This window comes from Pterocles gutturalis, unplaced genomic scaffold (assembly GCF_000699245.1).
Source record: "Pterocles gutturalis isolate BGI_N339 unplaced genomic scaffold, ASM69924v1 scaffold14234, whole genome shotgun sequence".
NCBI classification, from domain to species: Eukaryota; Metazoa; Chordata; class Aves; order Pterocliformes; family Pteroclidae; genus Pterocles; species Pterocles gutturalis.
Genome location: NW_010128459.1, coordinates 20,472 through 36,018, shown reverse-complemented (window position 1 = coordinate 36,018; position 15,547 = coordinate 20,472). Strand labels below are relative to the sequence as shown.

Sequence of the window (15,547 nt, the reverse complement as noted above, 5' to 3'; positions counted from 1 at the left end):
TTTAGAGGTGTCTCCATCACGCTTTGCTGCTCTTTGCACTGAAAACACTGGGTAGAAAATGTGTTTAGGTTTCATGCTAGGAAACATTCATAAAAAGCTAAATTTGGGAGTTTGCAACCTGTCAGGAATTCTTTTGGGTGCTGGAGGTTGTTGGGAGATGGGCTATACCGGCAGCAGAATGGCCTGGGAAATTACAACCATTTGAGTTTAGACTTGGTTGGTGGGAGGTCAGTGGAGGAAAAACAAAACAACCAAAAATTATGAAAGATTGGAAGTATCGTATTATTGGATACTCCAAAGTTGCATCTCTTTTGTCAGCAGGACAAAGAGAAGATGAGGAAAGATTGAGCACAACGTGCAGTGTTCCTGCTTCAGGCAGAGTAAGAGCTTTTCAGTGGGGCAGATAAGAGTGGAAGGAAATACAGACTCTAGAAACTGAAGACAGGGACATTCAGAATGAGTGCTCGCCACTGGAGCCATGTACAGAGGGTGGTGAGGGGTTCTCCATTGGTTTGAGAAAGTTGGGTAAATATGTTTCAAGTATGGGCTAGTGGGTCTGGCAGTTGACCATCAACCCAGACTGCAGGCTCTCAGCACCTCTGTTCTTGTTACAAAAAATTCCTTGTTGCTTTGATAATCAGTAGAAATGATGCAAGTTCATTTATATTACCACTTGTAGAAGAGCATTTTCTAAGCCTCCATGTCTACTTGACCGCTGAGAAATGCAGCATTGGCTGATAAGATGGTTATTTTCTAGAGGAAACACACCTTCCACATCTAATCCAGTTATGCCTGAGCAGAAACTTTTCAAAAGCCCCTGCAGATGGATTGCAGCAGTCCTGCTGTACCCTGTTTGTGTGACAGGGAGTGCTTGTGGATGACAGGTATAGAATAAACCACATTCCAGCCTAGGTGGGGGCAGAGATCCCAGTGAACTGTGTGCTCCCAGGCACGGTGAGGTCTTGTGACTGGTATGTCATCCCCTGGATTTTTCTTTCCCTCGTGCCCTTCTTCCTCTCCATTTCTGGTGTTACTGGAGTTTGAAAGAGCAGTAATCTCCATTTATGACAGGTTCTCTCTCCAGTCTTTTCATCTTTCTTGTTGCTCTGCATCAGAGTATTGCATACCCAGACTTTATTCAGCTTTGTGTTGTGCATAGCTGACCTTTGCAATCTCCCTGTCCTCTTCCCATCAGACTGAGAAATCTTCCAGAGCACTGCTGCTTGTGCTCCTAAATCCCGTGGTATCACAGAGGTACAGAAGATCCGTGTCATCAAGACACAGTAGCATTACCCCTCATTTTGCTTAGTACATTAGAAATGTTGTTATTCTGGGAGACTCAGCCTGCTTCTAGCTGTTTGTATCTTCTATTGAGGTGTGCTTCTTGGCTAAGGCTCCGAGTTTCCACATTTTATTTTAGTGTATGTTGTGATTCGCCTTGGTAAATCTGAGAACAGGAGATTGAAAACTGAATGGAGACAGAAATAGATTACAACCGGCTGTCCCTATTACCCATCAGTATTCTGCAGCTATTAGGTGAGCCGTGCCTTTTTTTATCCCTTCCTCATAACCTGCCATCTCTGGCCTGTCATGTCTGTGCCCGTTTATTCCTCGAATACTGTCTCTAGAGGGGATATCTCTGCCTCTCTCCCTGGATGAGAGCTGTACAAGAGACTGGCTTGAAAGCTCTGGCCCATCTAAATTCTTTCTATTTTTTAAATAGTCTTCTCTGAAGCCTTTAGTGATGTCCTTTACAATTACATAGTTTTGAAATCACTCCAAGATTGCTTAAAAATGCTGTGGCCCTCAGGGACTTGCTCTTCAGTCATGTTTCCATGTCTGCCCCTCTCTCCGTGTTGCTTATTTCTTTATGCTTATACTATAAGCTGGTTTTGGCAGCCCTTGGCACCGTGAACACTGATCTGTGACTGAGGCTCCTGGTGCACAGTAATACTAACAAATAATACAGGTGGGAACTTAACGTGGGGAAACACAATTTCCAGCCTGGACCCTATGGTTCCCCCCTTGATGCCAGGAGGTGAGGAGGTACTGTAGAAATTGCCTGGGCCGTTTTCAGCCTCGCTTTCTGACTTGTCATTATGATAGTGAGGAAGGGAGATTTTGCATTCTCAGAGACCCACCCTTGAGCGCTGCAGGCTTAGTCACTGTAGTGGAGAAGAGGGGATGCCCCCAACCTCAACTGGGAGGCTGAGCTCCTGGATCTGGCAGGAGCAGCACGCCTTCCCTCCCCACGCCTGCCGCTCCTCAGTAGTGGCTGCCTGCCTCCTCCCAGCCTAAAATGGGACAGAGTTCCCCGACGGGAAGTAATTGCTTTGGAAACCTCGCTGAACATCTGTGTCCAATCAGCCCCAACATCCACGCGAGGCATAGCAGCCCGCGGCTGAGCATCAGCGGTAGCACGGAGCCATGGAGGGGCCGCGCTCCCGACGATGCCGTTCCCGGGGTGGTTGCGCCAGGGAAGCAGCCTCCCGGGACTGGCCGTGGTGGTGGTGCTGTGTTTTGTAGCTTGCCAGTGACAAGCTGCAGAACAAAACCACAAGGTTTGAGATGTAGCTCGAAACTACAGGGTTTGTAGAGCCAAACCACAAGGCTGAGAATTTCAGTAATTATAAGCCAGGAAAAGAGTTTTTAGTTCTCTAGCCCCATGCAGGGCTTTGCCTGGTGTATAAGTGTACGAGAGCTGTCTGCTGAGGTTCCACATTTCTCCCTAGAATTGTTTTAGAAACTACAGAGGGAAAACATACCAAAATGAAAGATTACCCTCAATAATAATCCAAGGAGAACTGCACAGAAAAGTTACAGGGGAGGACACAGAGCAAACAGAAATGAGACAGAAGGGAGAAACCAGAACAATTTCAGAGCTGCGTGATGGGTGAGGAAGGTGGTCAGGGAAATCGTCTGGATGAATGACAGGAGAAACAGCCACAGGGAAGGGACCAAAACAGACAGGTGATATTCTCAGCTATGGATAGGATCTGCTGGCATCGATAGGATCCACTGGCATTGAATTAGCGGAGAGGAGCCCAGGTATGGTCCTAGCAGTTCACACAGCACTGGGAAAATAGGCAACTGTGATATGTGTAATTATCTTTCTGAACAGCTGAAGTAACAGCAAAGAATAAAAGTCTCAAGTGTTTGTAATCTTCCTTTTTTTTTTTCCTCTTTAACAATTTGTGTGTAATGTAAAAGCTACTTAAATCCGAGAACTTCTGTAGAATCTCTTATGGAGTGTGAGTCCAAACAAAAGGCGCCTTTTGTCCACTTTAAATAGCTTGCAGACCTTTGATTTGAATTGTTTGCAAAATTTAGACAGTGCTATATTTAGAGTTGCACATGAAGTTGTAATTCAGCTTATAAATTTATTTTAGTTTCAGGGTCACACTCTATTTTTCCAGGGTGTGCCTGCTTAAACCCATGATAAGATAGATGGTTTCACTGAATGAGTAGCTGTTCAAGATTTTTGTTTATCATCTTCATTCTCTGAGGCTTGGAGCATGCTTAATGCAAGTGGAATCTGTGAAATTTTTTTATTTCTTTTTTTCCCCCCCTCCTTCCCTGGAACTGAAAGACCTCTGCTTTACATGTACCTTTAGAAAATTCAAAGGTTTCGTATTTATCCAATTTTTAATGAATTTTCATAAGGAGGCAAAACTCAGGTGACATACCAAATCCCTCAAATCCCATGACCGAATGGATGTTGTACTTTATTAACGTTTGTAAAATTAATATTATTTTCCTAATTTTTTAAAAATGGTGGGATCACTCAGTGGCTGAAAATGTCATAATGAAAACGTATAATGAAAAGTGTTAGACTGCTGTGACACCAGGCATCCTTTCTAATTCAACTATAATGAAAGAACATGACTGTTAATTAGGATTTTTTTTCCATTTAGGGTCCTAAGAGCACTTTCCCATTGTCGAAATGCAAACTTGAACTCGCAGGATCCTTGCCCTGGGCAGCAAAAGTATATTTATGTTTGGGCAGCTTTGAGGGGAGCTGTGGGATCAAAACAGGACAGCTGTGGCATTGAGCTGTCTTAGGCTGTTGGTTTGGACGATAACATGCATCCTCATCGAGTTGGCTGTGTTAATGCCTTTTGTAAGGCGAGAGCCATCTACCGAAGTTTCATACTTCAGGTTCTGAAATTCAGCATTTAAAGATAACCATGGGACTGTTCCGTACAGAAGCCTCTGTAAGGTGTTCAGCACGGCAGGGCGTGAGAGTTGACAGGAGCCCTGCGCCCTTCAAGTACCATGTGAAATGCAGCAGGCATAGGCTGTGGCAGAATTGCCGTCAATAATTACAGGGATGATCGCTACTGGGCAGGCGAGGCTGCTGAGGATTTTGCAGGGGATTATCACCGTTTTCAGCAGTGCTTTGAAAGCAACTGTAAAGTCACTGTTAAGCTGCAAGGAACCCAAAACAGGTATATTAATGACTGCCAAAACACATGCATTTTGTGTAGGGTGTAATGTCTGCCTCTGTTGCTTGTCAGGGAGATCGCGGGGAAGATGGCTCATTGCTGCAAGAAGCAGGTATTCAGTCAGATTACCCTGCCAAAGCTGTTGGTTAGCAGATTAAAATTCCTGCCATCCTCCTTGTGCCTTGCTCTGCATTTTTAACCCAAACAGAAATGAAATGTTAGAATGTAATTGTTCTGTGGGTCCTGTGAACAAGGAGCCTCTGGTTATTTTGAGAATAGTACATGCTATACCCGCTAACATCTGGACCAGCAGGAGCAATGATATAAAAGCCATGTGTCTGAGAGACAGGAGCCCCTCTCCAGGCAGGACTGCCTAGCAGGGTAGCTGTCTTCAAGGCCAGTGTTCTCCTACGTTTGCAGAGTGAAGACTTTAGTTAAAAAACAATTTATTGGAAAACCAGAAAGGACATCCTTAGCTTTTTTTTCCCCTTGTATTGTGAACATGTATGGCCCTTCACAAGGCGAGATGGCACCTTTGTAAACTTACAGCTTAAGTCACGTAAAACCTGACAGAAGGGAATAAATCTAGGATAAAGTGGCAAGTATGTAGCTCACACTGAAAGTAGAGCTGTACGGTCATTTTTAGCTCTTTTAATGTTCTTAAGAGCATTTGCTATCCATGGGTATATCCCCTTGGAAGCACGGGAGTGATCACAGCGTGTACTGGAAAGCCTAAGCCATTAACCAAACTAGCTGAAGTGCTGATAGGAGTGAAAAGATGGCACCAGGGATGGCATTCATGCTGAAGCCCAGGCCTCTCTGTCTTCCTCACACTTGTCATCCAGACTAGCTCAAGTGCATCTGCACGTGCTGCTGTCACCCCTCCAGGATGCACCTCATACTGGTGCCTTGTGGCAGTGAGCAGGGACAGCGGGAAATGCTGCCAGTAGTGTTTTGGGTTTTTAAAATAGTAGTAGCAATAGGCTATCTTTTGTATATAATTGTATTTGTTGTTTTATCTTTCCTTTTTTTTTCTTTTTCTTTTTGTTACCAGAGTGCCTCTGATGGCTTTTGGAAGTCAGTGGCAACCCGTGTCCCAAGAGAACCTCATGAGATACGTATCCTGAATCCCTACTTCATCCAGGAGGCAGCTTTCAGCTTCATCGGCCTGCCTTTCAACAATGGCCTGATGGGCAGAGGGGTAAGTATAAAGCAGAGCAAGCAAAACCCAGGGGAGGTACAAGAGACCAAGCAGCAGAATAGGCTTACGCTGTCCTTACTTTTCCTTTGGGCCTCCACTGTTGGACATTGAAGGGAAGGGACTTTGGCTCTTTTATAGCAGCAGCACTCGGCCTCCTTAACGCCGAAGCAAGATCCATCCTTTCTGGTACTAGAGCTGCTTTTCTGGAGGCAGCTCTGAGGCTTGCAGCACCAGCTGGGTGATTTCCTGTCACCTGCAGCCTGCCAGAAGGGCACTTGTTGTGTGGGTGGAGGAGTTCCTTCCCAAAAGGAAGAAGGAACCCTGCTCTCTGCACCCTCAGCACATCTGGAAGCGGTGCAGGTCTCCCTAAAGGTCACGCTACTGTTTTACAATTAACTGTCCTCATGGAGACTGCAGCCTAAAATCATTTGAATCGTACGTCTCATCTTATATCCCAGGCTTATAGTAAAAGATGGTAAAGGTTTGTTTTATAAGGCCTTTGGTAAGAAATTTTGATCTTAGTGGCAAGTTTTAGATGTAGAAGCTTACAGAAGAAAACAATGTAAGACACAAGTTTTAGGTCATAGTTATTAACAAAATACCTTCATGGTCATTCTAGTCTCCCACAGTGCAGCTTTTTGGAGTGTTAGCGTGGAGCAGGCGGTGACTTGTTTTTTCTGGGTTATCTCACACTGCAACACCGTCCTCAGAACCTATTTATATTTGCTTTACCTAGTATATCAACCATTAGAGAAAGTATTACTTGGGTGGGTGAATTACTCATGTACGCATGTGATATAGTTGCTGATAGAGACCACACGTGACATTTTTGGGCACATTAGCACAGCTGACAAACCCAAGAGAGAAGCACTTTTGCTGGGCAAAGTCTGCTTGCTCTGCCCCTCGCATTGTCCTTCCATTGTTATCAGTACAGATTTGCCATGTTGCAACATGGATTTGGACTAGACAAATAGTGCCTCGTTTTCCATGCTCTAATTATATCGTGAAGTCTTCAGAAATATTAGAGGTGTTTGTTTTGTGCAGGTCAGATGGGTGGGAGCCTGGAGGCAAGAAATTAACTTCTTAAAATGCAGCATGCAAGATGTGCAGACAGATTCAGCCACACAGGATGGTTCTTTTATGAAATGCATTGCTGCGTGTGTACATACAGCAGCTGTTACGGGCTTCTGGAAACACTGGATTTTTACTCTATGCACTGAAGGTATCTTATCCTGAATATTTCCTTCAGTGAGGAAGTAACTTACTCTCTGCATTCTCCAGAACTTACCCTGAGAAGGATGTGGTCTTGATTTGTCTTCCAGAAAATCAGGACTGCTGCCCCAATGAAGGACAGAAGTCATCAGACTTTTGCCTTTATTTTCTCCAGATTTGTTTTTATTTTTAAACACGTTATTGTAATACACAAGATATTACTTAAGCTGAGAGGAGAAGAGAGAATCCGGAAATGAAAATGCTGTGAACTGAAGTTTATGAGGTTTTGATAGGTTGTTTAACACACATCAGATTGGGAAATGAAGGCATCTTAATTGAAACCTGATGTTTCACTTCATGAATGTCCATTTGAGCATTTAAAAATAGTTTATGGAGCTTAAAGGCAAGCAATCTTTGCCCATGACCCTGCTAGACTGTGTAAATTGTAGTTCATTCCTTCAGATGGGGCAGCAGGAGCTCTGCAGGTGCATCTGTGGAGCTGGGACATTAGTATCCCCTGTGCTGTCTGTGCAAGGACACACTCATATAGTGATTCTGTCAGAGTTTGAAAATAGAGAGAGAGTATTTCTGGCCTGTGGGTGCAAATTTTACTGCAGACATCAACTATGGACTGCTGTCATGGCGCTGCTGCAGCCCCATGCTTTAGTGGATGCGGCTGCATCAGTGCAAATGCTTCAGCAGAAGCTACTGCTGCCAGTGTAAAGGGGGAAGAAGAGTCTGAGTAGGGTCCTGGTGATACAAATTTTCTACAGACCTCTTTTCATCGAGACTTTAAATGGACAGAGTGGAAATCAGAGCCTACAGACCAAGAATCCAACTCTTATTAAAGATTTAAGAGAGATCCAGCAAGATGAGTGAGGCGACTAGAGCAAGGAGAGTTGCTCCACAAGAGACAGGGCGACCCAGCAGCCACAGAGCATGGCTAGTTGGGTGCAGGGTCATGTCTTAGGGATGTGAGACAGCCTGGAAAACTTCACTCAAGAAAGATGCGTATGAACATGGAAAATGCTGAGCAAAAGCACAGCAAACAATACGTGTCCTGAGATTCTTGGGGGGACCCAGGATGGGGGCACACTGGTGCCCCTGTGCAGCAGTGTGCTGTGGTATGTTGGGCAGGCTACACACAGGAGGATCAAGGCTGGGGATGCCTTAGCAATCAAGGCCAACACGAAATCCTCATAAAGAGCAGTAATATTCCACTTTTCTTTGGTTCTGATGCCTAAATAAACTTCAGTGCTTCACTTGCACACCACATATGGTAACAATGTGCTGCCAATTAACTTTGTAATTTGAGGGCTTTTTCAGCAAGGTTGAGGAGAGCTACTAAAATAGTTTGGGGCTGATCTCAAAGTGTTTTTCCCAGGATTCAATAAAGGGTGAATGTAGTAACATCCTTTGCTTTGATAATATAATTTGGGCCAGATGGTTCTGGAGGATAGTAGGGGGGTACAACTCAGACGTATATTTTGATTGCACTTGTGGCATTAGTAGCCAGAAGTCTGAGCAAGGAGCAAAACTGGTCACCCACAATGAACAATTACTTCTCTCTGGGAGTGGTAAAGCTTTTCAGGAGTTTGCTCAGTCTGTTTACTGAAGTCTTAAGAAAAGGGAGAGCTGTTTCCTACTACACGTTTCCTACTACATCTTTTCTTGGGATAAGCTGGTGATAAAGAAAAACTTTAGTTGAGGATCCTAGCAATGTCTGGGGAAAATTAAATGTTAATGCCTGAAGATGGTTTAGCACGAAATAAATGAGCTAGTAAAGATCCTCTCTTTGGTTAAACAATCTTCTTAAGGAGCGGGGTGCAGGTTTGTCTGTCTCACTAGACCAAGGTGTATGTATGTGATTTATGTTTAGGTGGAAGTTCTGAGTATACAGGTCTTTTGGGCTTGAAACCAGACATCACTGGTACTGCAGCTGGTAATTCAGGCATGCAACAACCTACCTTACACTGCAAGCAATTTACTGGGGGACAAGCATGAACATCAGTTCAGAGGCATCATTGCCTGTTGCACGTACAACACTAGGGATGGTTATTGCCTTGGTGTTTTTTGCTGCATAGTAGTAGTCCTGTCCACTCAGCAGTGCCCGGAGCCATTTGAGCTGTGGCTTTCTGGCTCCTCTGGGAGCCCTGAGCATGGTGTGGGGTGGCCAGGAGAACATTTCAGATGACGCAAATTGTCAGGACTCTGAGGACTCCAGTGCAGACTGTGATGTTTGTTTCTCTCTCTCTGCTGGTGCTGTGCATCCGTGGAACTGCTTATGATTTAACTTCTTATGAGATTAAGCTCTGCTGCCCAGAACTGTAAGCCTTTGGTTTGTTAGTGTGCTGGAAATGGCTGAATCTGTAGACCCCTTACTATAAAGAGATAAAGTATCATCCTCTGGACTTTACCCAGCCTCAGTACCAACTTGGTGACGGAGGAGCCGTGTGCAGGAGGTGCTATCAGGCTGCATCAGGCACCCAGCCATGGATTAGCACCTCTGCAGAGTGCTGACAGCCTGCAGACACTCAGCGATTAACCTCTGATGCTGGAGCCTTAGCATGGCGTGCCCCAGGGCTTCTCTTTGCTGATACGTGGTTTTGCCTGTGGGCAGGCAGCCTTTCTGGAGATGCCGTGATGACCCTTTGCTCCTCAGGCAGCTTTTCAGCTCCCCTGGCTGGTCATAACAACCCTTTCTCTTGTTCATACTGAATTGCCCTGCTCTCAGCAAGCTTTGTCTCCTGGGCTGTTCTCACTGGATTGTCACTGTGTGAGGGCTGTGTCTTGGGACCTGTTGGGTCTTTATGGAGCAGAAGAGAGATGGGGGATGGCGGGAGCAGAGCAGTCTGCCACCCCATCCTTCCAGTTGCGTGCTTCTCCCTTTTTTGCATTCTGACGGCATCTTCTAAGGCAGGTAGGGGGACTTGTAAAGGGCCATCACACCTGCAGTCAGTTAAATACAGAGACCTAGAGCCATTGTAAGCTTTGGGTTTGCAAGCCAGCACATCTGCTGCACGAGCTGGATTGTTCAATCCATAACCACTGCAGTGTGATCAGTCCACGAGCTGCTGGGGAACGGACACTCGAACGAGCCATTATAGGATAGTGGGTAAATGCATACTGGTCACTTCTCAGTAAATACCCAACCACGTGCTTCTGCACATTATAGCTCCAAAGTAACTGAAGGGAGTTTACTTTTCAATGAAAGAGTGGGCCATGAACTCCTATTTAGCACAGGGTGAAGCATACACACGCTTACCGCAGAGCAGCTAGCCTGGAGTAAAGTCATGCTCTTGCTTGCCCTCTGTGAAATTGTTACGTCCTTAAGAAATACTCCCTGCATTGCACAGGAGTCTGCTCTATGGCAAACAGTGAATCAGAGCTTGTGCATCAAGTTAGATGTGGTCCAAAATATTTGATTTGAGCTAAGTCATATAGGAGCTCAGCAGTTAAATGGCAGAACAGAAACCTGCTGGGGCAGCTTGTCATGTCTCCAGCAACAGGCCTCTTGCCCTTCCCTTTTGGTCTGCTGCAGACCGCCAGTTCTGGAGGGTCTCTCCCGCTTACAGCAAGGGATAACCAGGGGAGGTGAAGGATGAATGTTGGAGATGCCCTGCTTTGACTTTTGAAGCCCAATATTGCAGCTGATTCTGTGCCTGGGTGGAGGTAGCTGTGGGAGCAGCACTGAGGGTTGTATGCTCCTGTGACAGGGACCACTCTGCAGGTATTTGTCTGCTCACACAGTACGTGATGCTAAATTGCGTGTTATGCTGTATTTACAAACTTGCCAGCTAAGGGAAGCAAAGAGTAGGTTTGGGGTTGTTTCCATGTGAGCAAAAATGAACAAAAAGAAAATACAGTGACTGTTGTGTGTAGTGTGTGATGGCTATTGTAGTTTTGCTCTGTATTTCTTTTGTTTTGACTTTATTGCTGTTAGGTGATCTGGTCTGTAGCTGAAACAACTAAGGTAGCAACTTTTCCCAGGTGAGCAATTTTCCTCAAATAAATCAATACAATAGTCAAACTAATTTGAATATCTAGTTGCATTATTGTTTTTAGGGAATTTATTCTTTAGCAATACTTACCCTTTTAGTGAAAAAGGTAACAATTGGAATAGTCTGAACAATCCAATATATCTTAACCCTGAGCTAAGTAAAATCCCATAAATAACTGGAATTCATTTAACATACTAAGGGAGTCAAATATTTCTAAAAACAGATTTACAGCAGTCATTTCCTTCCAGTCCGGCAGGCAGTGACACAGGAATGACCCAGGCATGGAATGAAAAGCAGCGAGAGCTTTTCACATGCACCAAGCAAAGGGCAGTTCCAGTCCCCTGGTTCAGTTGCCAACACTGGGTCTCCAGTGCAAGCCCGCAAGGTGATGCCCAGCCTCCATTAAGTCCAAAGAAGGGCTGATGTTCATTTCTGATGACTGGCTTCCTTTCTTCTGTGAGTAGAAGTCAGCCTTTAAAGCCTCTTCAGAGGGACCAATGGAAGATGAAACAGCAATGTCTTGAGAGGGGAAGCCTTTTATCTTTCCCCTTGCAGCAGAAAACAGTGTAGAAGCAGTTAGGAGAACTCTGTCTGTACTGCTAAAGTCAATTCTGGTCCCCTGACCTGGTGGTGCAGGCTGGCTGTGTTTGCACTGCACGGAGCTTCCAGTGATCCCTGACACAGCACAAGGCCAAAGATTTTTGCCTCTCTTGTCTTTTCGCTTTTCTCACCCAGGCTCCACCATGCACATGCTCACCTCACCCAAAGAGGACATGCGCCAGCTGGCCCCTGGAAGGAGCCACGGTCTGGATGCACAGGCAGCCTTTGCCCAGCCCTGCTGCGGTGACCTGTTGCTCACCACGGCTGTGTTTGCTGCTTCTGTTTGTCAGACAGCCTTTTGGTGTCATCTCTGGCTTGTCTGTCGGTTTGCTGCTTTCTCTCAAATGGGAGCAGGCAAAGGGCCGGTCCCTGGGGAGCGTTATATTAGATAGGAGCATTACTTTTTCCAGATGTTTGGGCTTAGAGGCTTGGAGATGTGGACTGTCAGTTCCAGCTGATCACGTTACCCAGGGAGGTTGCCCTTGCAGTTGTTTACCAGAGCTGGAGAGGAGATGCTGAACCTGGTACCCACTGTGGGCCCCAGCTGGGACAGACACCTGTGAGACACAGCAGCAGGTACAGAGCTTGCAAGGCCAAGTTCGATGCTTTTGGCAGGGAACTGGCAGGGGGAGAGGACTGCCAATGCTTTCTGGTGTCTTGCCATTCCCAGCTCTCCCCAGTTTGGTAGGCACAGCAGAAGCAGTTCAGGTCAGAAACTCGTCACAGCCACATCTGGAGCAGCGGTCCTGCTGGGCCACCCCAGGCAGCCCCCATCACTACCCCCCGAAGCTGCGCATGCCATAGCCCAGCCTGCATGGGCCAGTCTTTGTACGGCTCAGCAGTGTCCCAGGAGGCTTGTGCATTGGCACTGGCCACCGTTGGACCTGCTGTTCTTCAACCGTTTGGCTGAAAGCAGCATTGCTTGGTGGTACAGGAATATATATTTTTCTAACTCAATGCAAGAGGTGTGGTGATTGTTTTGGTATGTCTTTGGGGCACGGCACAAGGGTGTGTGTGCTGAGATAGCACTGACGCATTGTGCAGGGCACAGCTAGCCACGTTTGGCACAGCCATGACCGTGATGCCTAACTTCTTTTGGAGCTACCTGTCCCCCAACTTGAAGGTTGTATGTGGTTCATTAGGTCCAGATTAGAGTTTAGAAGCAGACAAATTTATATGCCTGTGAACAATCAGGAGAGCTTGGAAGCTGTGTAGATGCAGCCAGAGAATAATTATAACCATTTCCTCTCTCTGATACATGTCCCTTCTCATCTGTCACTTCTCTGCTGAGAGGAGAGCTCTTTCCCCTGGACCTGGAGAATGCTGCTGAGTTGGCTTCTCTGCTGTACAGCCTGGGGCACATCTCTAGATCTTACAGGGCCTTCTCTTTCCCATGCTGCAAGCTGGACATGAGGCAGTGCTTCATTTTCAAGACGGAAGGAGCAGCAGCTCAGCAGGCTTTCACAGGAGAAAACCACTCAGTTTCTACAGTTTTGAAAAAATCAGGACCAAAGCACTGTTTTGACTTACTGATGACACGTAGTTAACCAGCAATCACGCTTCTTTTATAGCTCTGTTCAAGCTAGCTCCTTTGTTTTTTTTTAAAAGTCTTTCTGATTCCCCAGTTATTGTTTAATCTGTCTAATGGTTGCTGCTTCTTTAACATACGCAGTTTGGCGCAAATGCCCAGTTATGTGTATTTGGTCCAGACGCATGAGTGCACAGAGTTTGTAGTCATACTCTTCTCTTAGTAGGTGCTGTTACCCACGCCATTTACTAAGGGTGAGCTCTGCAAGCACCCCTGTACTGCCCCAACAGTTACTGCCCTCAGTGAATAGCAGGGATAATAACTTTTACAGTATTTTCTAGGTGGTCTTCTGTAGCCCACAGGGTTCTGCCTGCAGCAGTGGGACATGAGGCTGCATCTCAGCAGTGAAGGTGTGAATGGCTGCAGATCTCTTTCTTCAAGGGACACACACACACACTAGGCTATAGCTACCATACTATTGGAGGGTGCTAACACAAATAAGGCATACTTTAGTTAAAAACTGCTATCAAATCATCAGCTTCTGAATGTGATTTTAGGGCAACACAAGACTATTTTGCTAAGGACACCGTGTGAATTTATGATAGTTGTTGGGGCCAAACCAGATATATCTACTACAGTCCAAGAGGTTAGGAAGTCTTTGGTAGTCTTGGGTATTTTAATAATTTTTGAGAGAGGAGCACGCAGTACTGAGATATTGGCATGTCAAGAACTACTGAAGAACAGAAGCAGATGAGAAAATTATCCCCTACTTTTCCATAGAGGCCACTGGAGGTCTTATACGTAGAATAAAGTCAGGCAGATATTAGGTGACCAAAGGAAAGTTCACTTTTGATTTTTGTAATCTGTTATTCTCCAAACACAAATAAGAATGTGCTTGAAAGAAAGTTATGGTGGTTTGGCAGTCCTCCCATAAGGTTGGGTAGTATGATTAATTCTCTGTGGTTTGTAAGACTCACATTAGAAAGTTAGCTCTTAAATGTTGACTCGGCCAGTGAAATTCCCTCCAGGCAAAGACCCTGGGTCTCCCTTGAGCTGTACCGTGGGAATGGGCCCAGTGCAAGTGTGGGTGGTGTTAACGCCATCGTATTCCCAACGAAGGCACATTCTCAAGGACGTGACCATTTACTCACTATGTTTTGGACACTGTAACTATAGCTCAGCTGAGGAAAATGGTTTTGTGGCAAGTCCACTTACCAGCTGATGCAATTCCAGTGACATCTAAATGTCATCTCCTATGTAAAACATAAAGCTGAGAATATCTGAATTTGAACTGCCATGCCTGGGAAGACAGGATGTTCTTGCATATTTTGAAATTTGGGGGAATTATCTTATCCTTGCCTTTTCCAATTTTTTTTAAACCCCTCCTTGATATTTTATGGCTACCACTGAATAAACAATTAACTAAAGTAACCAGAATTAAAACAATATTGTTTGTGGTGGGTATCAATTGAAATTAAGCGGTGAGAACAAAATGACTCTGCTGTTTTTCCTAACATCTAGAGCTGGCACGGGGGGATGTGGTAAGGCCTTTTCATTTCAGATGTGCACTGTTATAGTTGTGCTGCAAATGTTTGAATTTAATGTTTCACTGATTTAGCCATAAGCAGTTTTTGCATGTTTGTCTTCAGATCAGTGTAATTCCAGTGCACTGGAGTAGAGTTCTCCATAGTACATGGGTTGTGCTCCCAGCTTTGCATGTCTTAGCTAAGGTATGGGTGGCATTCTTTGCTTGGAAAATGTTGCCCTTGGGATTAGTCAGGCAATCAGAAGTGAGCAAGATAGTGTGCTGCCAAAAGCCAGTTCTTTTGAATGAGAGGCAGAAACTCAAAACCTTGTGTCCCTAGTCTGTTACGAACATCAGGTGAAATGCAATAGCAGTGCTCAGTGGTTCAGCGTAAACCATTTTAAATGTAACATATAAGGGTGCAGTTGGTTTCTACATCTCAGCTAAGAGGCTGTCACCCTTGGTGACTGTCTGAGCATGTTATCTGAATTTGTGATGTGTTTGATATGGCAGTGCTGGATGCTCTACAAATGCAGATAAGATATGTGGGTAGATTTCTCAGCCTCTCCCTAGCCTCTGGGGTAAAGCTACCTCTGGATTCATCTGGCTAGAGGGGAGCTAGAAGAGCTTGTGAGCTAGGGTTTTACACTGGAAATACTCATCTGTCACAGCAGTCATGTTCCTCTGAACACCCAAGAAGATTTGCAGCTGCACAGCACTGCTGTTGCAGGGCCTCAGCAGAAGCCAGGTGAAATGGGAAGGACTGAGGCTGGACTTTGGTGCAGATGGCAGGTCAGCAGAAGGGAGAGGACAGTCAGGGTGTCCCTGCTCAGAGTGCTAGCACCCATCTCTTGTCACTGCTCCTTGTCTTCCCAGTATGCTGTGGCTAGGAAGGGAATGGCACGGGCCAGAGTGCCCAGTGCCTGTGGGGTGCCCCTTTGCTCCGTGCATGCTGCTGACTGGGTCTGCAGTCTGGGTCTGCCCAGAGTTGTTTAATGGCCTCCTTAAACAGCTTTTGCCATCAGTAAAATAAAA

General features: G+C 45.6%; 1 protein-coding gene across 1 annotated transcript in view; it reads left to right on the top strand.

The window, feature by feature from the left end:
- Window positions 1–15,547, top strand: part of ST3GAL3 (ST3 beta-galactoside alpha-2,3-sialyltransferase 3) — a gene marked incomplete at its 5' end in the record, with an annotated part of 112,277 nt that overhangs the window by 82,703 nt on the left and 14,027 nt on the right. Inside the window, one exon of the mRNA XM_010079636.1 lies at window positions 5,500–5,646. Coding sequence (XP_010077938.1) covers window positions 5,500–5,646 — 147 coding nt within the window. The remainder of the gene's footprint in view (window positions 1–5,499; window positions 5,647–15,547) is intronic.